General features: G+C 39.6%; 2 protein-coding genes across 3 annotated transcripts in view; one reads left to right on the top strand and one right to left on the bottom strand.

Annotated features, from left to right (window-relative positions):
* LOC114152012 (neurabin-2-like) overlaps positions 1-16,056 on the top strand; it is a 22,845-nt gene extending 6,789 nt beyond the window's left edge. The window contains exons 3-11 of the mRNA XM_028029617.1: positions 8,237-8,369; positions 9,640-9,760; positions 10,446-10,550; positions 11,855-11,987; positions 12,896-13,048; positions 13,163-13,216; positions 13,328-13,557; positions 14,249-14,345; positions 14,697-16,056. Of these exons, the coding sequence (XP_027885418.1) occupies positions 8,237-8,369; positions 9,640-9,760; positions 10,446-10,550; positions 11,855-11,987; positions 12,896-13,048; positions 13,163-13,216; positions 13,328-13,557; positions 14,249-14,345; positions 14,697-14,747 (1,077 nt within the window). The 3' untranslated portion in view covers positions 14,748-16,056. The remainder of the gene's footprint in view (positions 1-8,236; positions 8,370-9,639; positions 9,761-10,445; positions 10,551-11,854; positions 11,988-12,895; positions 13,049-13,162; positions 13,217-13,327; positions 13,558-14,248; positions 14,346-14,696) is intronic.
* LOC114152011 (histone-lysine N-methyltransferase PRDM9-like) lies at positions 16,054-23,396 on the bottom strand. 2 transcript variants are annotated; one of them, XM_028029616.1, is made up of 8 exons: positions 23,280-23,396; positions 21,956-22,029; positions 21,525-21,632; positions 21,340-21,432; positions 20,719-20,996; positions 20,026-20,093; positions 18,816-19,006; positions 16,054-18,718 (listed from the first exon to the last, which is right to left on the bottom strand). In XM_028029616.1, the coding sequence occupies exons 3-8, from the start codon at positions 21,619-21,621 to the stop codon at positions 16,809-16,811; spliced, it is 2,637 nt and encodes an 878-aa protein (XP_027885417.1). In that variant the 5' UTR covers positions 21,622-21,632; positions 21,956-22,029; positions 23,280-23,396; the 3' UTR covers positions 16,054-16,808. The 2 variants fall into 2 exon arrangements, with proteins under 2 accessions (XP_027885417.1, XP_027885416.1); XM_028029615.1 differs by lacking the exon at positions 21,956-22,029.

The following is a 23,396-nucleotide window of genomic DNA, read 5'->3' as shown; positions in this document are numbered from 1 at the left end:
CTGGTTAGTCACATTTGAGACACTGAATGAACCGCAGGACGTGCCATGTACTTACTTTGTCCTGGCTTAGGTTTTAATGCTTCTATATTTAAGATTAAAGTAAGTATTTTTTTTTCATAAAACTACTTTATAAATGGTCAAAGTCCACATTTGATTCTGAAGATTTTTAAACCTACGGTTGTGGTAGCAAAACTGGCAAAGATTTATTTCAAGAGACTTTTTGAAATCAATGTTAATTAATTAGCATTTCTTTCTTTTAAGTATGTTTTTAAACCTATTCTTACTTTACTTTTTATTTTTACTTAGGTTATTTTAAAAAGTAAATTAATTAGTGAAGCTACAAAGAACTTTTTGAAGTAACTTGGTGAGATAAGACCTGGGTCAATTTGTGGCATTTGGTATATGATTGTATTAAATGGTTTCACAACATAAAATCTATGCCATAAAGTGTTCTAATGAAATGCCAGAGAATAAGCCAAAGTGACTGGAGATATTGCCAGCTCCCTCTGCCCCGCCTGTTGCTGCACACTACCAGTCAGTTAGCTTAAGGAAGGTTTGTCCTAGCATAAAACAGATTTGTCTGGGTTTCAAACAATCTAATGAGCATATTGAAATGGGTTTGTTAAATAAAACTAGACCAATATCAATATCCAATATTTATTTCCATCTTGTTGCCATTTGTTTGGAGGAGGAGAAGTGGAGGAGGTTGGTTATGTGATCTTTGCTTGGTCATGTGACAGTTAATTGAGTCACAAAATTAGGAAAACCTATTATATGAAGTAATATAGATAAATGTCAAAATAAAGACATAACTTGTGATAAACAAACATAACTTTTGCAGTAATGAGAACAATTGTTTCTTTTCCGATTTAAATAAAAATGATTATGTAATGACATACAATATTTGTGTGATTATCCTGATATTGAGACCATACCGGTATCACACCATAAGAATCCAGTATATTTTCAGTAATCAATATCTTACCTGCCTTTAAAATCTAAACAATAGGTTGTGATTTTAAACAAATTGTCAACAGAATTAACCCTCTTTTCTCTGTCTCCTCAATTATATATCACAATAAGTCAAATAAATATCATTGTGCATATTATATATGATATTTATAAACTCTGTCACATTTATGCAGGTTTGTTTTTTTCCCCTACATTGATTGTAGATCTGGATGTCTAAGCACACCTGGGTGGCAAAAATGTCTGATGGAAAATATTCTGGAAAACCAAATAATAAGAAATAAAAATGACATTGATTTTGTAAAGCTCTGACATGTCAGTACAGGTTTAAGTCAATCCGGAATTAGACCTATAAATGCAAAACAAATCCTAATAAATTGAAAGTTAAATCGACTTAACTTGAAAGTTATGGTGAAATAAAATTGCGACTTCTCTAAGTCTGTCAGTATCACCAAATAAATCTACAAATAGAGTAAATCCTCCAGGCTTTTGGACAAAGGTCTCTATAAGTAAAACACAACTGAAAGGAATTAAAGCGAATCTCATTTACTTGACGACACTCAATATAAAGTCACAAAATCTTTGTCACATTCCTCAATGTGTAGGAGTTTATCACATCACAAGATGTTACGTTTTTGTCATTTATGACCCATTTAAAAAAATTAAAGCTGCGTCCAACTTAATATTTGAGAGACAAAAGCTTTGAATTGCTGTTTTGTTTTAGACTATAAATCATTCATTCATTTAAGGCAACTATAGAGTAAGGATCCTTCAGAAGTCTTTCTGTGATCGTTCATTATTTATCAGAGCCTCTCACTGTGTGTGATAGAGCAATCCGCATCAGACAGCTCTGGAGTTAAATGGAATCCACTTTATGTCAAAACAAAGTAATTATAAAGTTATTTTCATAAACTTTTGACCGTGGCTCAGTCTCACTCTTTTTCATTCTGTAAAAATTTTAGCAGCAAGGTGTTGCATCGGCATGTCCTTTAGCAGTTTGGCCTACTGCGATTTTTTCACTGTGGTTTTCATTATATGGGCTGATGTCCGATCTTGGCTGGTTGACTGTAAAGTTGCCAGATTCAAGTCACTAGACTGTAAAGTATCTCACTGAAGGTATTTCAGCCAAAAGGAATAACACAACCTATTAAGGGGTGGGTCATCCTAACATTTCGTCAGATTGATATTAAATTTTGGTTCATCCTTTATTGATTGATACACAATAAATGGCGTTTACAATTAAAGCATTTTAGTTTCTAGACATAAAAAAAAAAAAGAAGTAGGATAAAAGCATTTCTGGATAAATTGCCGAATATTTTTTTCACAAGTGTTGAGCCCTAAAAAAAATCATTCTACAGATTTGAGGTCAGTTATTGTACTATGATGTCAGACTAAGCCCAAACATTGACCAATGGCTGTCTTGCCAAAATACATGAGCTTTGAAGCTATCCAGCCGTTATTTGACAGATGCTCCGTCTCAGTTGCATTGGCAAGAATAGATTGGCCCAATGTGAAGCACCTGGAGCCGCACACATCCAGAATCTGGATTAAGTTCCAGTTTTATTGGGATTTGGAAACATTTACCTGGTGGTTATTTAACCGGTCCTGGGGAGGGAAGCAGTAATCGAACATGTTAATAATAGGAGTGCTTGGCAACTTAAGCATCCATTCTGACACCATAAAGCAGACTGGTTACAATTAAGGGAAGATTTAAAATATCTCCCATTTTACATGGTTATTTACTCAGTTTGCTTTACCTATCAAGGTGCAAAGGCAGGATACATATACTTAATAGTTTTAATCAGAGACAAATGTTGCTGCAGAGCTTTCTGTTAAAGAATGGCACCACCTCCACACACCCCATTGGCTAAATCCAAAATTAGACATGATTTGGAGTGGCGAGGGAAAGAGACACAGCAGTCGACATGCAGCTGTGGGCTGTGGGGAATGGGGGTGGGAGTTACAGCCTCCATAGTTAACACCAGTGTGTCACCCAGTTGTTGCCTGAGGGCCAGTATGATAGAACCAGCAGAGCAGACGCTTCAACAGCTTGTCTATCATTTCACCATTTCCAGTCGGTGGTATATGTCACCTCTGACTGCCTTTGATATCCTTTAGAGCCCCAAGTGTGTGCTCTTTATAGTCACAATCTGTTAGCTGGGGAGAGGCTCTAGCTTGCTGCCCTCAGAGCTTTAGTAGGACATCCCAGTCAGTCGGCAGCAGAGGGAGGGCGGAAGGGAGTTTCCTGGCCATCTGTTAGCTCCTCTGACCTACTATCTGCCACAACTGGAACGGTGTCCTTCTCCAGCCCTGCCCACCCCCCTCTGCCTCTACCACACTGCCTTTAATCCCAATGTTTATCTCCTAAAGGCATCCGCCATGCTTAGTTGAGGAGTTCATCTACTACTCATCAAGCTTAGGTTAGGTCAGGGAGGTTACATGACATTGGACCTTAATTAGATAGTATGCCATTAGTGGGATAACCGTCTATAAGAAGGAAGACGATCCATCTTCTTGGCAGTGAAAGTGTTAACTCTGTGCCTATGTGGATTCTTTCCTTGCTTGCTCCTTAGCACCACTCCTGAACTTTCCCTTGGCATGAGGTTACGGCACCCATCCAATGCTGGATGTTTCCAGTGCCAGGTAGCGTGCAGCAGAGCCTCCTGGTTGTTTGGTCCTTTGCAGTGTGAAATGAGGGCAACAGGAGCCACCAGCTGTGGCCTGTTGGTCTTTAAAGTCAAAAGGCGAAGCAGTGCCACATGAGCATGCAGGCCACAGTGTTGTTGTTTCATGCTATGCTACTTATGATGGAAACAGAATGTTTCGTGCGAGTCTTTAATCCACATTCTGGTAATCCGACCAAATACAAAGGTAACCTAAATCAAAAGCCATTAGACTTCAGAGCTGCTCCCACACTGTCCTCTGCAGTGTCTGTTTACGGTTCATGTGCAGCCATATTTTGATGTGAAATCTATAAACATCAATTGCTGTTTCTGATTAGTCAATTTGTGGTGAGATGTTTAAATGTTTTATGACCTATAAATACATTTTTGCTTCTTAAATAATTGTTATGTGAAATTCATGAGGTGTTAATTTTACAGCAACCACTGTTGGACTTTAAAACTGATTGATTTGTGCTCGTTTGCACTCAGATCAGGAACGACTTGCAGATAAGGAGATTAATGCCTCTCTTAAGCATCCAGAGTAAATATGGGACTGTAGCCAAGGGATGATTAGCTTAACGTAATTTAGGAAAAAGAGTGGAAACAGTATGAAATGTTTAGCATGGCTTTAGTACGTCTAAGAAATAATCACTTCTTGATAAGTAAGCATCTTTGAGGTGTTTTTACAAACAATTCTCAGATGGTTTCTGTTTACTCACTCATTTACAGCTAATTCTTTGAGTTGCTCGTGAAAACTAAAGATACATGTTATGTCTACTTCACATGAAAAAATATTTCATAGAGAGATTATCTATGGAGAGTTCAGCTCTGACGTGCTTTACCTTTGAGGAATTGTTGACTGAGTCATGGGATTTTAGAGTTTTGTGGATAAGGAGAAAGCTTGCAACTGTGTCTTCCAAGGCTTAGATGAGTTTGAATAGCAGGCTTTCAGTATTTTAAAGTTTGATCCTTTTGTCACCAAAGTAAGAACTGTTTCCACATTCTTGGCTACAATTCGAGCCTGTTTCCTGCACAGCTTGGTCTCCATGCTGCCCTGATCTTGTATGTGATCTTTGGCAGGATGTCAAACTGTAGTCAAGGAGTGGAGGGTTCCTGGTTCATCCTGGTCTTCTGCTTTTTGTGGATGATGAGGTTGTTGGCTCATTATATAAGCTTTTTATCTCAGCAAAGGTGATGTATAGGACTCAAAGTTGTTAGCCCTCTGGGCTGCCCCGTTGATGAACAGACAACATGTGGAGATAGTCGTCTATTGGAAGCTCGAGATAGGTACCAATTGCTCATATGACACTGCAGGGATAAAAGACTGTAAGTAATGTATAGTCAGTTTGATAAAGTGTGTTATTTCTTCCAAACACTCCTGTTTTAAATTTAAAATATATTTTATTTTTGTACTAAATAGTATCACAGATTTCAGTTGTGATATTTTAAGTGGCTATTTCACTCAAGCCGAATTATGACAGATATTATGAAGTTTTGAAACAGTTGTACACTGAAATTTGTATTACTGGATGATGTACTAGAGGACTAATACTGTAAAAAAAAAAGGATCAAGGAAGACAACTTTGCACTTCAAGGAGCAAAGTGTGTGAACAGAAAAGTTGAGAAGACTGTGGAGAGGAGAAGGTCCAGAACTGAATTGGTGTTGCGAGTTGAATGTGTAAGGTGCTGCATACGAAATCACCTCGGAAGACAGGAAAAAAGAGCCTTTTTAAGATTTGGCTTACGGTGTTAGAGTGTGTATGTATGGGTGTGTGTGTGTGTGTGTGTGCAGCTGCAGAGAGCCCCCATTAACATGCTGGAGGTGGTTATGTAAACTGTCATGCTGTTAAATCAGACTGAATGTGGGAAGTTGAGGCCTGAAAACAGAGGCCTCTGTCCACATGAGAGCTACTCCAGTCGCTGTGATTGATTTTTTTTTTCTCCCCTCCTATGTGTTTGATTACTGGTGTGAAACGAAGTAACTGTGAAGCCTCGAGAAAATGCAGCAGATCTCTCTGACAAAACAGTCGATAAAAGTAAATTGTATTAGATCTACATTAAAAGTGGTGGTCATGTTATTATCATATTATAGATTCAGTTGTGCGTTTCATCAGCATCCATCTTCATCTCCACAGCCTCATTTGACATTGAGTTACAATGATTTTAGCAAAAGCTGTTATACAATAAGAGGCCTTAATGCCTATAAGTGCAGCAGCAGTACTCCTCTGAACGGATGTGATTTCTGTTTGCCTTAGCAGATGAATATCTCAGACTCTTTATTATAATAGCCTCCTTGCTGTATGAGATGACTCCACTAAAGATGACCTAAGACCACGTTCGGAAGCCCCAATCGAAATCTGTAGCAAAACAAAATGTTGGGATCCTTCGACAAGCTTCTCTCAACGATTTCCTGGACTTTTGGCAACATTCAGGTCTGTAGGTCTCATTGCTCACACACATTTTTCAAGTCTGAGAACAGAGCTTTGTGATTGGCACTCCAAAACATTGCATTTGTTGATCTTCTGCCACTAGCATGGCAGTATTCATAGGGTCCATTTAACTTTATGACTCGTGTCTTGAGCTGTTGCTTCTCTATTTCCACAAAATGCTCCCTCTTCATGATCACATCTATTTTGAGAAGTGCAACCGTCCCTCTGGCAGCAGATTACCTATAAAACATGATGCCCCTCAGGCTCACAGGGTTCTTCCTTTTTCCTCCAAAACTAACAATTCTCATTACGGGTGCAGCGGTGGCGCAGGGGTAAAGTGCGACCCATCTACAGAGGCCTTAGCCCTCAAAGCAGCCGTCAAGGGTTCAAGTCTTGGCCCGATGACCTTTGCCTTCATGTCTTTCCCCTCTCTCATAACCCAATTTCCTGTCTCACAACAGCTAAAAATGACCACTACAGCTGACAAAACCTTGAGAGAAAACAATGCTCATTAAGGTTAAACATTTTTAGTGTCATCAGATCACAGGACATGCCTCCAAAACCCACTCCACAATCTGTAATCTAGCGTTTTATATTGCTTTTGTCATAATGGTTTCTAGGCCTTATTTTAATGACGTAATCTGTCAAGCTTCAGCCACCAACTTAAAAATATCTTTTGTGGCTGTTCTAGGTTTTATTAAACCATTTTGCATCGAAACACTGTCATTTCTGAGACACAATCTGAATGGTTTGATATTGGGGCTTTTATACTTTATGTGTAATGATTGCACAGATAACTTTTGGAGTTCCACGATTCTCTTCCTGACATACTGTCTGATTTAGTTTGCATTTGTCGTTATGTAACACCAGGAGGTCAATCAAAAAATTGTGAATCAACTTTTATAAATTTATTACTGCATCATCTGGTTGATGATCTTGGAACATGACGTAATGTGTAGCATTGGCAAACATAAGAAACAGGTTGAAAGGTACTTCTTATGCAGAAGTGCATGAGCTCCATTTTCTTCCCGGTACTTCGGTAAACTAACGGTCCAGTCTTTTCCATTATTTATTAAACTAAAAATTCCTCAAGAAGTCAATTTACAAATGATTTACTAGAACTATTGATTTAACAGTTTTTTTTAACAACTGATTATTCTATTGATTATTCGGACAAATGATTAATCAAATAAAAAATGTCATTGTGCAGATTTGTGATTTAATCACTTAGCAATACATTAAAAGATGGAAATAAAAATAATATTTCAATTTCTTTTTAAAATATGAAAATAAACATTTTATTGCCTAAAATATTTGAACAGTTTGTATTTTCGGTGTAGTTTTGTATTAGTTTCTCTTGTGTTTTTCTTCCAGCAAATGGCCTTTTTGAATCCGTATACTCCAGTTAGCCATTAATCTATTACTAAATTAGTTGTAGTTATGCTCAGTTTTTAGTGAATTACATTTTTTCCACTTCCTTCATCTACAAAGCCTTAAAGTACAGCTGCATAAATTGTATCAATGCTCATCAGGGTTCACAGGAAGTGAATTGGTTTTCATTATCAGTTACTATATTTGGAGAAAATGTGTGAACTCAGATGAGAAAGTGAGAACACTGCACAGCTGCACAAAGAAAGATGCATCCACCTTCAAACTCAGGTTATTTTTCATGATTTGGAAGCCATATTGTTGTGCATTTATATCTGCAAAATGAAAGAAAAGCTAAACTAATGTCAAAATGTTGTAGCAAATTCAAAGAACACTACAGATATCTTCAAGTGTCTCTTAACTACAGGGTTTCAGGCGTCCGAATATAATAATCTCTGTAAGTATTTAAATCTTTCAAAGAGATCCATTTTTTAAAGTTATAATAATTCATCAACATTTAAACGTTATTTGAATTTTACTCGGTAAATCAAATACATTTGGATAGAGGTATTTAGACCACACACCCCTCTTTATGCCTAAGTATTCTAAAGTCTACTGTCACGCCATCTGTCCCAACACCTGAAACCTGACCAAAATGGGTCATCAGAAAACCTTCCCTCATCATCTGCTGTTGTCATGGACACCTTTTGTCTTTAAATTTGTATCAGTGGGTTTAATGCTGTGACAGACTCACCCAGAAAGTTATAAATCTGGTTATGACTGATCCAATCTTTGCCTCCGCTGCAGGTTTTTGCCACCTATCCAAACGAGGACTACGACAGGCGCAATGAAGACGTGGATCCCATGGCGGCGTCGGCAGAGTACGAGCTGGAGAAGCGGGTGGAGAGGCTGGACCTGTTTCCTGTGGAACTGGAGAAAGGTATTAACCTCGTTAAACTCTTGGGAGCAAGTTTCTCTAAAGCTGTGAAACAGTTCCGGTGTTTGGACCAGCTTCGGGCACCAGATTGATGCTTTAATAAGAAATCATAAAACACTATGTCATCTTCAATAGGAGGGTTTAATTGTTGTCGCTCATGTAAAAAGGCCCGGAGTCTTCACCATCTGCCTTCCAACAGCCATCCGGCTTTTCCACGAGGAAGCATTAGCGCAAGTCTTTCCTTCAATTGCTCCCCAGTGGGGCACAATGAGAGCTCTCCCTCAACATTATGCTGCATTAATATATGTATGCAGGACTATGTTTAGCTTTCTGTTGCAGGCATGTTTTAAGTGATAGCATGTGTAACAACATGCAGGCAGCTGTGTGCACTTTCTGCACCAGGGAAACTGTAAATGAGACATACCCCCGTGCTTTCAAGTAGATGCGTATCTTCTTTTTGTCCTCAAGAAAACAAAAAGCTTGTGCATCCTTTTATTACAGCTATAAATAAATCACGGCTTGCGGCAAATGTTGGCGTCAGGGTTTTGACATCACTGAAGTGAAAAGGTCAGATCAGGCTCAGTCCTGAATTAAACCATGATCAGGTAAAGTGTTTGTTTAAAAGTGCAATGTTTACATTGTAATTTACCATGTTTTATATTACGTTATTGCATCACGCTTACCTTAATTTTTATTTCATCACAAATATTTTGATTTTATGCATTTATTTATGATATCTTTAGTTTGTTTCAGAATTTTGAAGTCTCCATTAACGCTACTAATACATTTAGTACAGCAGAATAATATAATGGGTATTAAAAAAATCCCTAAAGCTCGTTGTTGGGGAGCTGCAGAGGAATGTGCTGGGGGTCACCAAGTCTCCATGACAACCAATTGGCAAGAAAAAGCCTTTCTTGTCCTATCATCACAAACATCAACATTTGGACTTTGCTAATTGCCATTGTGATTATACCTGTAACCTTAGGCTTTCATGAGCTGAGAATAAGATTTAGTTTTTGCCAACAAATACTTTAGGTAGGTGTGGCGTGAAACAAAGAATAAACATGTGGAAAAGCACCATATGCTCCACTGTGAACCTGTTCCTCTTCCGAAGGCCAAGGCGCCTTGTTAAGACTACAAAGGACCATAAAGTCTAAAGCACAAAGACATTTTAACAGCAAACGTACTACCAGATAAAGACCAAACCAAAATTGTGTTGACGTGTAATAGTAGAGGCTCTACTAGTAATAATTGGTTTGATCCTCCCTTTCAGATGGAGACGGCCTGGGCATCAGTATCATCGGGATGGGCGCAGGGGCTGACATGGGCCTGGAGAAACTGGGCATCTTTGTGAAGACGGTGACAGAAGGAGGAGCAGCACACAGGGACGGCAGGTGAGTTATTAATCTAATCATTCGGTTAATCAGTTACTCAATCTACAACAATCTCTTTAAAAGTTTATTAGATTGATATAAATAGATCATTTTTTTAATGAACTTGATTAATCTACTAGTCTAAACAACAAACGTTCTAATTATCTGATTAATCCAAACACACTTTTCATTTATTTAATATAAGTGGCAAATCACTCAAATAATTTATAGTTTCAAATGCCAGATTTCATGAATCAAGAAAAACTAAACCGTGGGGAGTATGAAGCAGCCTGGTGATATAAAATGTCAACTCATATGTATTTTTTTTAAAATTATTTTTTAATGTTGTTCATTTAGATATTAATGTGATGTACACAGCTTATCACCAGCAGAAACAAAGCCGACACAGTTGGTTGCTTTAAATCTGCCCATCAACATGTTTCTTCACATGCACAAGGCAACGTGGAGAAAACAATTCTCCAAGACTTTTTCAGAAGGTTGAAAAGGTCAAATATATTCGGAAGAAAACAATGCATCAACATATAATAACGTGTTGATAAGTCGTGCTTGTCCTTTTGGAAATATATCTATATTTTGCTGCGAAAAGTTGCCCACAAATGTTTAGCGTTTGTGGTTTTATCAGGCAGTTGACCATAATCAGTTTTTCCAAGCGATTTTCTGTAAATCCGCTGAAATGTCTCTGCAGGATTCAGGTGAACGACCTGATTGTGGAGGTAGACGGGACCAGCTTGGTGGGAGTCACCCAAAGCTTTGCCGCCTCTGTACTCAGGAACACCTCAGGAACTGTCAAGTAAGAGGCGTTTTTAGTAACCTTGCCTTGATCGGGCCTGTTGTGACCCAGTTCTCTGTCCAGGCTACAGTCATCAGGTTGGGGTTATGTAGCAGGATGGTCAGCGTTTATCACTGGGAGGATGAAACTGGGAGGATGCCGCTCTTGTGGCTTTTTGCGAGGCATTCTCCGCGACCGGGACATTCTTTACAGCTTCACTTGACATCCAGCGTTCTTCTGTTAGCAGACGGTTTCATTTTGATATATTTACCCGCAGCCAGAACAGAAATGACTTCTCCCACATCCCGCCCATTCATTTAACCAGACTGGAGATTTATATTGCAACTCTGACAGAGTCGTGATTATAGCCTTCTGGATTTAAAGAGCTCCATTTTAGGGACAGTTTGAATAAAGCTAAAAGTCTCCAAGCTACAGCTACAGAAAACACTGTTATCATCAGCAAATACAGTCTGGATCTTAAGTGTCAGGTTCAAATGCCAGGAGGCTATTTGCAGCTTTTTGCTCTTTGGAGTTCTGTGAGCACCTTTTGTTGTTTAGGCTCATTCATAATTCAGGAGATTTTTTTTTTTTTTTTTTTTTTTTTTGTGGCCAGTGCTGTTGGGATAACTGTTAGTGTAATGTGACTTATAAAGATCAGAGACCTCTACGGATCAGCTCATACATTATGGATCTGCTGCAGTGGCAGTGGAGGGCCTCACAAAGCTCAGGGTCTATTCAGGGAAAAAAAAAAAAAAAAAACTGTCAACGAGACTAATGGAGCGGGACAGGAAGCGTGTTTGTGAGCATTTAATTACCCGTAAACGCTGCAGAAAATTAAAAGACGACAGAGGCTGGCTCAACGGCCATCTGTTGCTTTGCGACGGGTTAATGTAGCCTCGGCTTTAATTTGACAGAGATTTGTGAACCTCTGACAGGCATCTTATATCCTCTGTAATGAGCTGAAAGACAGGCAGAGTTGAGGGTTTGATCTTAGAAACTGCAGAGTGTTGCTCCAGAGACAAGATCGTTGTTTGGTAGTAAACAGGAAGGAAATGTCTGACTGCAATAACATCTTACTGCACCAATTCAGGAAGCTATAGCAGTTTACCATATAAGGAAAGTGCTATTTTAGTCTTTAAAGAGACAGTTCTAAACCTCCTTGTTGATAACAAAGAACAATTTCATATCATTATTAACTTCAAGGACAATTTTATGCAAAACTCTTGATCCACCTCTAGTAAATGTGCGTTTTGGGTCATCTTCTAAAGTGTTCCTGATCAGTAGTTATGCTGTCAGATTTCTTATCAATGAGTGTGCGATCACAGGTTTGTGATTGGGCGAGAGAAGCCGGGCGAGCAGAGCGAAGTGGCCCAGCTCATCCAGCAGACCCTGGAGCAGGAGCGCTGGCAGAGGGAAATGATGGAGCAACGGTACAACCAATACATGGATGAACAAGAGGTTTGATACATCCACACACACGTACATCTCAGTTTTTCCATAAATTCCAGAAATATTTGCCATCCGTTGACTTAAAGTTTGATAATCTGGCAAATTTGAAGCAGCAAAACATGGAAATTTGGCATAAAAACATGAGAGAATCGGGTACAATCCGATCTGTGTTCAACTTTATTCCCATTTTTCTACAGTTCCGAGCTTCTAAAATGCTGCTGTCAGGTGTTGGGTTTTGCTTAGAAATAATACATGAAAGAAAATGTCCCTGACTATTGAAAAACTTCCACATATATGGATCACATATTAGCCCTAATTTGACCTTTATAGGCTGCCCAGAAACAAAATCCAACTTCGGATAGGATTATGAAATTCATCCATTAAGATCATCTACGATATAACGCATGATTAAGCAGTAAGCTAAGCTCAGAAATAGAGCCAAATCAGGGATGACTCAGATTATTTTGTCCTCAAAAGCTCTTTGTGATTTTAAAATGAGGTCTTTAACATTCTCTGTTTTTTTTGTTTTTTATTGGGTTTTTTATGAAAACAACATCTGTGGTTAATGGTCTTTGGCTTGCTTGTAGGACAGGACAGGGAGGTTCTTTTAGGACCCCGTCTGCATTAGTGATGGAGGACAGGGAGGTTCTTGAAAAGCAGAATGGTACATTTAGAAGGCAGGAAGGATCGTTGGGGTTGCACCCCATCTAGTGGACATCCACGGTCACTACATGGATATACAATTTTGTCTGAACATTGAACAACAAATTTAGATTTCTTTTCTTAGGAATAACAATTTTCCACACTTTGACTGCAACTTAACTATAAAGTACGATTTAACTTACAGTAAGATGGAAAGTAAGGATTTCTCTACTTTCATTTTCCAGCTGAAAATAAACTTTTCTGTGTGCCTCCAGGGTGGTGAGTATGGCACAGATGAGGAAGAGGATGAGGACGACGAGGCCAGCCCGCCATATCCCAGCGCCATTGAGGTGTTCGACCTGGCGGAGAACGAGGACATGTCGCCTCTGGAGACGGATCCTGAGAAGCTCGCCCACAAATATAAAGAGGTGAGACATGAATACCGTGAAGTGGGACATTTCATCTGTAATCACGGCTCACCTCCACTCTGGTGCGTGACAGTAACACAAGTATTAAAAATTCATTTCATTTTCTTGCTAAAGCTCCAGATAAAGCATGCTGTGACTCAGGCGGAGATCCAGCAGCTGAAGAGAAAGGTGAGACTGACGGTTGACATGATTTCACATTAACCCAGAGGAATTCTATGCACAGCAGCATTTATAATGGTAAAGGCCTGGTTGAAATGGAGGCTATATTCGTCCCTGCAGCTGCACCACGCTGAGCAGGAGAAGCAGCGCTGGCGAATGGACAAGGCTCAGCTGGAGCAGACCCTGCAGGAGAACAAAGAACGGATGGAGAAGCTGGAGGGCTACTGGATGGAGGCGCAGAGCCTGTGTCAGGCTGTGGATGAGCACCTGAAGGAGACGCAGGCCCAGTATCAGGCCCTGGAGCGCAAATATAGCAAAGCCAAGCGGCTGATCAAGGAGTATCAGCAGAAGTAAGACAGTGTGAACGCATGCACACACTTAAGAAGCATAAACACTCACTAAAAAAATGTGGGAAAAAAATCTACCCTTTTACTTTGAGACCTTTTTTAATCTCAAATTGGCATTCATTGGCTTCCTTCTTGGACTGGATTTGGTTTATTGTCTGAATTTTTGCAACATGATACATCAGAGGCCACATGACTCAAATATTGAAATCTTATGCAGAAGCCAAAAAGCAATGAAATAGCTTTTTTTCACGTTGGTGAATTGAAAGCCAGCTTTAGTACTTTGTTGTTTCATATTTTGTGGGGAAAAATAAAAATATTTTCTGGTGATCCTTTCTGATTCCCAGCAAGGATTTTCTTTTCCCCTTAAAAGTCTATTATTTTTATTTTTAAAACTGACAAATTAGATATGTGATCTGAAAAAGAATAAAACCGAAATATTATTGGAACTCTGTATAGGGTACAATATCAATATTATTATAATATATACAAGGTCAATATTTGTGGCACTACTAATATATTTTTTCTATTATCTTTTTTTCCCCCACTGGATATATGCGCTCTAATAAAAAGTTGGATTTTAATTTTTAAAACATCTGAGTACAAGACTATGCTACTGCTTAATTATTTTAAAACTATTTACACAAATATGCCAAAGGTGTTTATGCCTGATCCTTTGCTCTGATTTCTCAAACAGGGAGATTGAGTACCTAAAGAAGGAGACCCAGCGTTGTGCGCAGGTTGGAGCCGAGGCATCTCTGCTGAAGGAGGAGTCGGGACAACTTCAGGAACAGGTATGGGAGTAATGTTTAAGCTTTGTCATTAATGCAATTACAAAATACAAACATGTAAAAGTTCAAATTAATATAAGAGTTTTCTTTTTACGTTTGTTATGGTTTGCAAATCCACTGAGCTATTAAAACGCAAGAAGAAGAAACTCTGTTGTTCAAATGCTATGCTTTGAACAAAAGTTTAAAAAAAATCACTTGAAAGAATGTCAGCACTGAACAGAAGTAATTTTAATGTCTCTTACCATTTGGTCTAATCAAGCTGATAAATAAATCTGTTTTTGTTGTTTTTTGTTAAGACAGGAACTGTATCTCTGCAGCAGCTGTTCTCTAAACGACTCTTCTTCTCTTTTCTAGGTGGCTGACCTGGAGGTCAGAGTGGAGGAGCTTAAATCTGAGCCCTTATAAAAGCCTTTTTTCATTCCATGTTAACCTGATGAACTGAACTGCAGGGTATCTTTGTCTCCATCGTGAGCCCGGTCGTACACCGAGTCCTCAGGCTTTGTGTTTCGGCCATTTAACCCTCTTACCCCCATTTTTTTTTGTTACCGTTCACTAAAATGACGAAACGCAACAAGCATAGACTCTGATGAGCTCTAAATGTACCTTCTCCTTTTATTTCAGAGTTTGTTTTTACCCATAATTTGTTGTTTTGTGACAGACCAAGCTGTTGCTTTTAATTGCCAAAAACAAAAACCCTTTCTTTGGTTTTTACCTACTTTTTGTGACCCTTTTTTTTTTCTCAGTTTTTGTACAGATGTGATGCTGTGTGTCTTTTGGTTTGGTTTGTAAAAATTTTAATGTGGATAACATTTAACATAATATAAACCGAGATTTGGAAGGTTGTTGTAAATTTTCCGTGATAGAGATGTGGTACGAAGGAAGGAGTTTGCACCGAAGACGCCGCGGCGCAACACGCCGACGGAACGAAGAGAACGAGTGGAACGTGATTTCTAAACCGTAGTAATAGTAACCTTCTTTTAGGTGTCTCGTCACCTAACCTTGCTGCCTACTTTCCAGAAGTGTTTGTGTATTTTCTACACACTAAAACCCATCAACAAGCGATCATTCCTCCGGTTCCATCCCCTTGTGTCTTTAGAAGAGGTACCACACGAAACAAACCTGCAACTTCTGTGCCACAGGTGACAACGGATCTGTTTTTCCCTCCAGATGGACGTTGCTAAGGACTTGTGTAACTGGAATTACTGATACCTGAACCATTACCAGACTGGGAACATTTCTATTTATTTTTTTTGTCCTTTCCCAAAGTCGTTACCAGCAGAGAAGTTTTCGTCTCGAACCAGCAGCTGCACTTGACAACCACCGCGTGTAGCACACGGAAAAACACTGCCAGGTTTCTTACCTGTTTTCGGTTCATGCACCGTTTGAAGCAGTCACCTGTCATTGCAGTATGTTTGTATAGTTTCAGGTCAGACTTCAATATTTTCAAATTGCGTAATATTTATAACGTAGTCAAGAAAAAAAAATGGACAAAAGCAAAGACAAAGGTAATCGAATAGACGAAGCTGTACTGTGTCATGTTAAAACCAAGTAGTAGATGAGGGTGGTTATGAAAACAAAACCTAGGATTACTTAATTAAAAAAAAAAAAAAAAAAAAAAAAACAGGCATGGTTATGACTATTTTCATAATATTAAGGCTTGTACAGTGCACACGCTTTGCATTGTATGTTTTGTGGAATAAATGGTCAACAGTGATGAGCAGCTGTGTTTTTATTTCAAACAATGGCAAATCTCAGTTTAGTTTCAATTCCTTTTTTGTCAAAAAACATAAGTGAATCTTGTTTTAATAAATTATTCAATATTTAGAGTAAAATGCTGAGAATTATTTTATATTGAATGCAATTCGAATTCTGTAAATTTAATTAAAAAAGCAAAACAAAACACATTAGGGAGACAAAAACCTCAAACAGAAAGGTGCAATAACTTCGTGGTCCAGCTGTAAACTGATACCGAATCAATCTTAGTCATGAGGTTTTGGGGATAAACAATCTCCATCAATTATACCGAATCTGTGGAACCTGTAATAGATATTGTCTGTCTCTGGAGGATTTTTGTGATACTTATTTATTTTCATCCTCTAGCTCAAGGGCGGTCAAGTCCAACCTGGAAGGCTATCCTTTAACTTTTAGATGCATCTCTTCTCCAACACACCTGAATCAAACGACAGAATTACCTCAGAATCCCAGATTACTTGACTCAGATGGGTTGGAGTAAAAAAAAAAGCTTTGCATAAAGTGGATGGACAAAACAGGAATAAGGATGACACTGTGTTCCACTAACACATCGGCAACTCCCATTAAAACTGGTTTTGGAACTAAATAAAAATGGGCTAATATCAGAATTCTAGAATAACTTTCACAAAGTTATTCTTAAACTGGCTAAAGTCATTTACTTTAATCTGTGGAAATCTGAACTCTTTTCACAGCAACAACAGTCCTGATACTTGCCTACGTGTGCACCTTCTGATGGTGCCTCCTGAGATGATAGTTTCTGGAAAAGCTCTTCCCGCACTGGCTGCACTTGAACAGCCTCTGTCCCTGGTGGAGCAGCAGGTGAGCCTTGAGGCTCTGCAGGCGGCTGAAGCTCTTGCTGCACTCTGTGCACTCGTGCGGCCTCACGCCAGTGTGTTTCCGCTCGTGTCTCTTCAGGTCTCCCGACTGGCGGAAGCTCTCACCGCAGTGGGTGCACAGGTAGGGTTTCTCGCCGGTGTGAGTCCGGAGGTGAACGTTCAGCTGGCCAACGTAGGAGAAGCTCTTGCTGCAGTAGGTGCAGCTGTAGGGCTTCTCGCCCGTGTGGATGCGCTGGTGCTGCTTCAGGCCGTAGTGGTTCGTGAAGCTCTTCCCGCAGTCGGTGCACAAATATAGAACCTTCAGCTGCCTGATGCACGTGTGGGACGCGAGCGCTTCTGCGTCCGCGCAGTTTGTCCCGCAGTCCGCGCACGTGTACTCCCCCTCCGCTTCCTCCAGGTCCATCAGGCCTTCCGAGTAATCCCTAGGATGGTGCCTCTTGATGTGTTTGATGAGGTAGCTCTTCATGGTGAAGGAGAAGTGGCAGAAGGAACAGGGGAACAGCTCGGAGGTGCAGTGGTACTTCTGACAAGACTTGTTTTTCTGATGCTGCCTCAGCTTCGCTGACGTAGAGAAGGCTTTATCACAGGAGTCGCAGCAGAAAGATTTCACCCTTCCGTGTACCATCTGTTTGTGTCTTCTGAGCAAACTAGACTTCCAAAAGGCGGCGCTGCACTGCCCGCAGTTCAGCGGCTTCGAAGTGCACTTGTGTGCCTTGAGGTCATCCGGGTTTCCGTATGTTTGCTTGCAGAGATTACAGCTAAACCACTTGTATTTCTTGATTTTTGCATTTCTGGCGACTGAGTCCTCTTGCTGATTAGGCGCTTTGCGTTTAGGTGCTACAAGTTGAGTGACGGCAGAAACTTTAGATCTGGCTTTGAGGCGCTGCGGCCTCAGAGGGGCACTGTTTAGGGTGAGGTCTTTGGTTTCCACAGGAGGAGCTGAACTACTTCCCTGGGTTTCAGCCGTCGATTCTTCTGAGTGCAGCTCGTTTATGTGCAGCTGCAGGTCATCCACCGACGAGAAAGCCACCGCACACTCACCACAGCTAAACGGCATGGTGGCTGCGTCCTCCGAATCCTCGTCCATTTTCTCTTTATGTTCATTCTTCTTCTGGTGACTCTGCAGATGCCTGGCCAGGTCGTTGTACTGGCCAAAGCACTTGAGGCACACAGAACAGACATAAGGGCGTAACTTCTCATGAACAGCTGCCTCGTGTTTCTTGAGGTGCGCTTCATTCGTGAAACTCTTTCCACAAACTGAACAATCCAGCTGCTGTGTTTCTACATACACATCCACTTGGGCAACTACAGTCGGGTTGCTTCTTTCTGTCTCCTCAGATGAAGCTGCTTCCGCCCAGTTGGAAAGTTCTGATCCGAGTGCAGAGCTCTCCGCTGTAGAGACCGGTTTGTCCGTAGCTGCGGCTCTTCCAAAATGAACACTCTGGTGTCTGACCAAACCGGACGCCTGACTGAAGCTTCTCCTGCAATGCGAGCAACAGTAAGGCCGCTTGTTGGAGTGGACGCACAGCTTGTGCCTCTTGAGGTGGGGGACTTGTTTAAAAACTTTCCCACAATCATCACACGTTTTGGATTTAACTGGATCCACCAGCATCACCAGAGAGGCTGGAGGCTCGTCTCTGGAGCCAGGGTTTTCCTCGCCGGCTGCCTCATCTGCTTTGGGCTGCGAGTGAAAGTGCTCTATGTGTCGGAGGAGGAAGCTCTCTGTGGTGAATGAGAGAAGACAGTTGGAGCAGAGGAAAATTGGAGATGACGCACTCTCACCGCTCTCTGCGATTTCAGAGAAAAACGGGAAAATAATTAGCAACTCCATCTGACTAGATCTCAAACACACTTTTGGGTGACCGATTCGGGAAGTGAAAGCTACCTGTTCTGCTCATCTTCAAAGACAACATGTCAGACCAATCTTTGCTGAGGTGGGCGCGCAGTTTGCTGCTCGGCCACACTGTGAGCTCATCTCCAGTCTGGACGGCGCGGCAGCAGTGGAACAGAATGCTGCCTTTGTACTGAACGGCCAGCAGGTTGGCCTCGTCCTTGCTGCGAGCAAAGTTCACATACCTATGCAAAAACAAAGACCGGTAGAAATATGTTGGAATACAACATGAAGCTGAGCCCAATAAAACTAAAAAGTTGATTGTAAATCTTATTGACATTACAGCAGTCAAACCTTTGTTATAATTGCTGACCAGCTTTTTGAATGTTTTTGCTGGCATTTTGAACATTTATCTCTGATGATGAAATCCTAGCCCTTGAGGCTGGAAGGCCTCCTTGCCATTACATGACCTTTATCTCCCTACACAGATTTTCTTTTAGATTAGAGTAAGGAGTCTGGCTGGTCTACTCCAAATCTGGACTATGACTTTCACTGAGACAAAATGTGTTGTTACACCTAGGATTATTTAAATCTAAATTTGGATTTACCGGTAATTGGAAAAGTCATGATCCACCACTTAATCAGCCAATTATCAAAATTAATTAAAAACCTTTTTTTAATCTACCCTGAGAAATAATCAGCATGTAGAACACCAAAAGAAAAAAAAAAAAGGTTTTACTTCCTCACTGAATGCCAAAACCCCCTGAAAGTTCCCCATACTTTCTGTCTTTTACACACTTCTACAATTTGTTTGGTGTTTCATACAAAAATAAAGAAACACACTTTGGAGCAAGAATGAGTACAAGATTGTCAGCAACTGTGCAGATTTCTTAAAGTGTAATATGATCTTATGAGAAAGAATTAAGTTGCCTAAGAAAATATTGTGACAAACTCTATGAGCCCTGATAAAGCAAAAACAGGCCAGCTAAGACTCGCCCCTTAAGCTCATGTTTGGTACGCTGATATTACATTCTCTGACTAAACTTTATAGACGCCTCAAAAGAAAGATTTGAAACCTAAGATGTTATTGTAGAGCTGGAAACATTGATCAAAGTTCACCACTTAGAAACGGTAAAGTTTGTAAAATTTCTGCATGTGCTTACACAGATGATACGCCCACTGTTGTTGAGCGTGAACCCATTAATTTTACTCTAGTGCAGTATACCTTCGCTGTGCTCCTGCTCAAACATTCAGAATTTAATACCTCATCCAATTTGAATAGGAGTCACTGGTGGCATCTATGTACTCATACTGATCTTCTCCTTTGTAAATCTGAAAAAAATTTAAATAAAATATTATAAACATGATGACACACACAAGGACTTTGAATTTTTTGTTTGGATTCAGGACTACTAAAATGATTTTAAACTTTCACATTTTGTCACATTACACCCATTAAACATCAATATATTTTATTAGAATCTTATGTTCAAGGTTGCTGTCCTACTGGAAGGTGAACGGTCACCCCAGGCTTAAGTCTTTTGCAGCTAAGAACACATTTCCTTCAAGGTATTGAGCTCCACTCTTCTCCCTGTAAACTAGTTGCTTCATCTCTTTGAAACACAGAGTGATGCTTCCACCACATGTTTGGTCGCTTGTCCATAAAGACAGCTACAGTGAAGTGTATGACTAATGGTGGTACTATCATAACAAATGCATGCTTTTCTTGTTGAAATATATATATTTTTTTCTTGTATTATTCCGCTTTTTCCTTTTCATCAACTTATTTCATTATCATTTTTTGTACAGCACTTTGGTGCAGTTTTAAACCTGTTTAAAGTACTATATATATAAATTTGACATTGACATTTCATTTGTAAATAAAATAAAACTGTGGATGATTTTTCTTACTACAGAGTTGGGGCTGCAGGTTTGTTTGCAAGGGATCATAACTCACCTCCCAAGAAAAGTCACTAGTTATAGCATTTTCTTTCACTGTCACTTCCCCCTCATACGGTCCAAAATGCATTCCTGGAGACAGTGCTAGACCTTGATTTATTACACCTACTCCTGCACTGGGAATACTGGATCTGCCTATCATTAGGCCAAAGGGTAAAGTGAGAAGCGCTCGCTGTGGGACACCCATAGTCGTTGGAAAGTCAAGGATAAATGATGGACCATTAATGTCATCAGAATTACTTTGATCCTGAAAAAGAGGCAGACACTCCTCACAACCTGGAAATGTAAAAACAAAAGAAAGAAAGAAAAATAGAATATTAAAATGAATGTGTGGCTGAAATATGTTAAAACGAAAATATTTTTAAAAATTCCAAATTTGTAACAAAATATTTTCTGAATTACTCATAAAAGGATTCATAATTTGCACAAAATTAACTCTATAAAAGATAATTTCTGCATGCAAATAAACAAAGTATGTTATTATCAAAACGTCGTTTGGCTACAAGTTGCGTTTGCTAAGCTACCATGAACACTGACACCAGCTTGTCCAACACAATGCTCTACCGGTTTAACCGGTAACTCTTCACTATAAAAAGAAAGGAAAATAAAATAAACTTACAGAAGCCATCTTGGCCCTCAGTGCTTTCTTCCTGTCCCACAGTGCTCAGCAGTTTCTGGAGTGACGTTTCAGTCGACTCTAAATCAACCACCACTTTAGGCACAAACAGAGATGCAATGTTAGGAACTTTAAGAGCTAAACTTTTATTTCTTAAAAAGCTTAAAAATATGGTTATCACAAGTTACCTGCCGGGGTGCTGTTCTTCAGAGAGAGGCCTTCCTCGGTTTCAACAACCTCCTCGGTTGTCTCAACCCACTCCACTTCACCATTCTTGTTCGACATGAGTAAAACCTCTGCAGGAAGTGAAAGAAAGTTAGTAAAACCTCTGATGGTGTCACTTTTATTAGTAGGAGATCAACGGATATCCCACAAATTCATCACATCAATCAATCAATCAAATTTTATTTGTAGAGCACATTTTAGCAGCAAGGCATTTCAACGTGCTTTACATCATATCAAACACAGAATCATAATGCAACATAGAATCAACAATCAAAACATGACATTAAGTCAAGTTCCATCATTAAATTTGTAATTGATTATGTTTCAAATGCAATCTTAAACCGGTGGGTTTTTAGTCGAGATTTAAAGGAAGTCAGTGTTTCAGCTGTTTTACAGTTTTCTGGAAGTTTGTTCCAAATTTGTGGTGCATAGATGCTGAAAGCTGCTTCTCCTCGTTTGGTTCTGGTTCTGGGGATGCAGAGCAGACCAGAACCGGAAAACCTGAGAGGTCTGGAAGGTTGATACAACAACAGAAGATCTTTAATGCATTGTGGTGCTAAGTCGTTCAGTGATTTGTAAACTAACAACAGTTTTATTCTTTGAGCTATAGGGAGCCAGTGTAGGGACTTACTAAACACACATATGCACATATCTCCTATGCATTTTTCAATACTGGTCCACTTTGTTGCATAAATACACACGCCTCACTGTGAACTACTCTGGAGACTTCAAATGTTTCAACTTTTAGATAACCTTCAGAGTACACTAAGAGTTCTCTGAGGATTTGTCTGAACATTGACAATGCAAGCTTCCAGGAACTGTCATAAAATGTTCCCCAAAAGCTCCACGAAAGTTAACTTTTGCAAAGTAACCTGGAGAAGGTTCTCTAAAAATTAGAACACCAGTATGCTTTCCATAAGGTGAAGACATCTGTAACCACAGAATGTTCCACAAGGCCACAAAATGCGAAAGCTTTGGAACATTTCTAGGAGTTTTGAAATTCTCTAACATTTAGGGAACATTTACAAACAGTTCTCTAATAAGACTGTTCCCTAAAGCACTGTCATGGCACACTGCACAACATGTTCTGTTGCCCTGCTTTAAACACCTGATTCAGTCTGGCGTTTAGTAAAAACCTTTTAATCAGCCATTAATTGAAATCAGGTGCACTGGAGAAAGCAAACATAAAACATGCAGGGCAGTGTGCCTTGAGGATCAGGGTTGGGTAACTCTTCCCTAAAAGAATGTTAAAAAGTCTGAAGATTCTCTAAAACTTCAATGTCAAGTTCCAGAAAGCATATACGAATCGTTCAATAAAAGTTCGAAAATTTCGCACCTTCAAAGAACAGGGAACGTTCGCTCAAGGTTCATAAATCTTTAAAGAATTCACACTGAATCTTCTCTAATAGTGAGAAAAACGCAATAACGTTCCTAAAGGTGTTTAGTTCCCCGTTCTCTGTCACACATCGCCTATGTAATCTTTAAGGAATATTACTGCAATGCTCCAGTAAGGCTAAAATTTGCTGGGCAATAGTTAATCTATTCTCAGTTATCACGAACAACAGTTAATCAAATTTAACTTACCGTACATCATAGCTATAACTGTAACATGATAATTAGCCTCGACATAGCTAAATATTACATCCTGACGTAAAAAAAATTAAATCAATTTTACGAAATGAGAGATTAAAAAGTAAAAAAAAAAAAAAATCACAAACCTTTTTGAGTTGTAGCAACTCTAACATCGAAACTTACAGTAAATTGGTTTCAAAAACCACATATTTTGACCGTTAGCAACATGAGGTCTCGTAAGAGGAAGTTACTCCGGTGTTACA

Source organism: Xiphophorus couchianus, chromosome 10 (genome assembly GCF_001444195.1).
Source record: "Xiphophorus couchianus chromosome 10, X_couchianus-1.0, whole genome shotgun sequence".
NCBI lineage: Eukaryota > Metazoa > Chordata > Actinopteri > Cyprinodontiformes > Poeciliidae > Xiphophorus > Xiphophorus couchianus.
This window is presented reverse-complemented; position numbering and strand designations above follow the sequence as displayed.

Bases quoted from the DNA above. Each gene is read 5' to 3' on its own strand.
- LOC114152011 (XM_028029616.1), bottom strand. From the start codon at position 21,621: ATGTCGAACAAGAATGGTGAAGTGGAGTGGGTTGAGACAACCGAGGAG. The intron at 19,007-20,025 runs GTATTAAATTCT...GTTTTTGCATAG, and splicing joins TCCTATTCAAATTGGATGAG to GTATGTGAACTTTGCTCGCA. The intron at 18,719-18,815 runs GTAGCTTTCACT...CTGAAATCGCAG, and splicing joins TTTGAAGATGAGCAGAACAG to AGAGCGGTGAGAGTGCGTCA.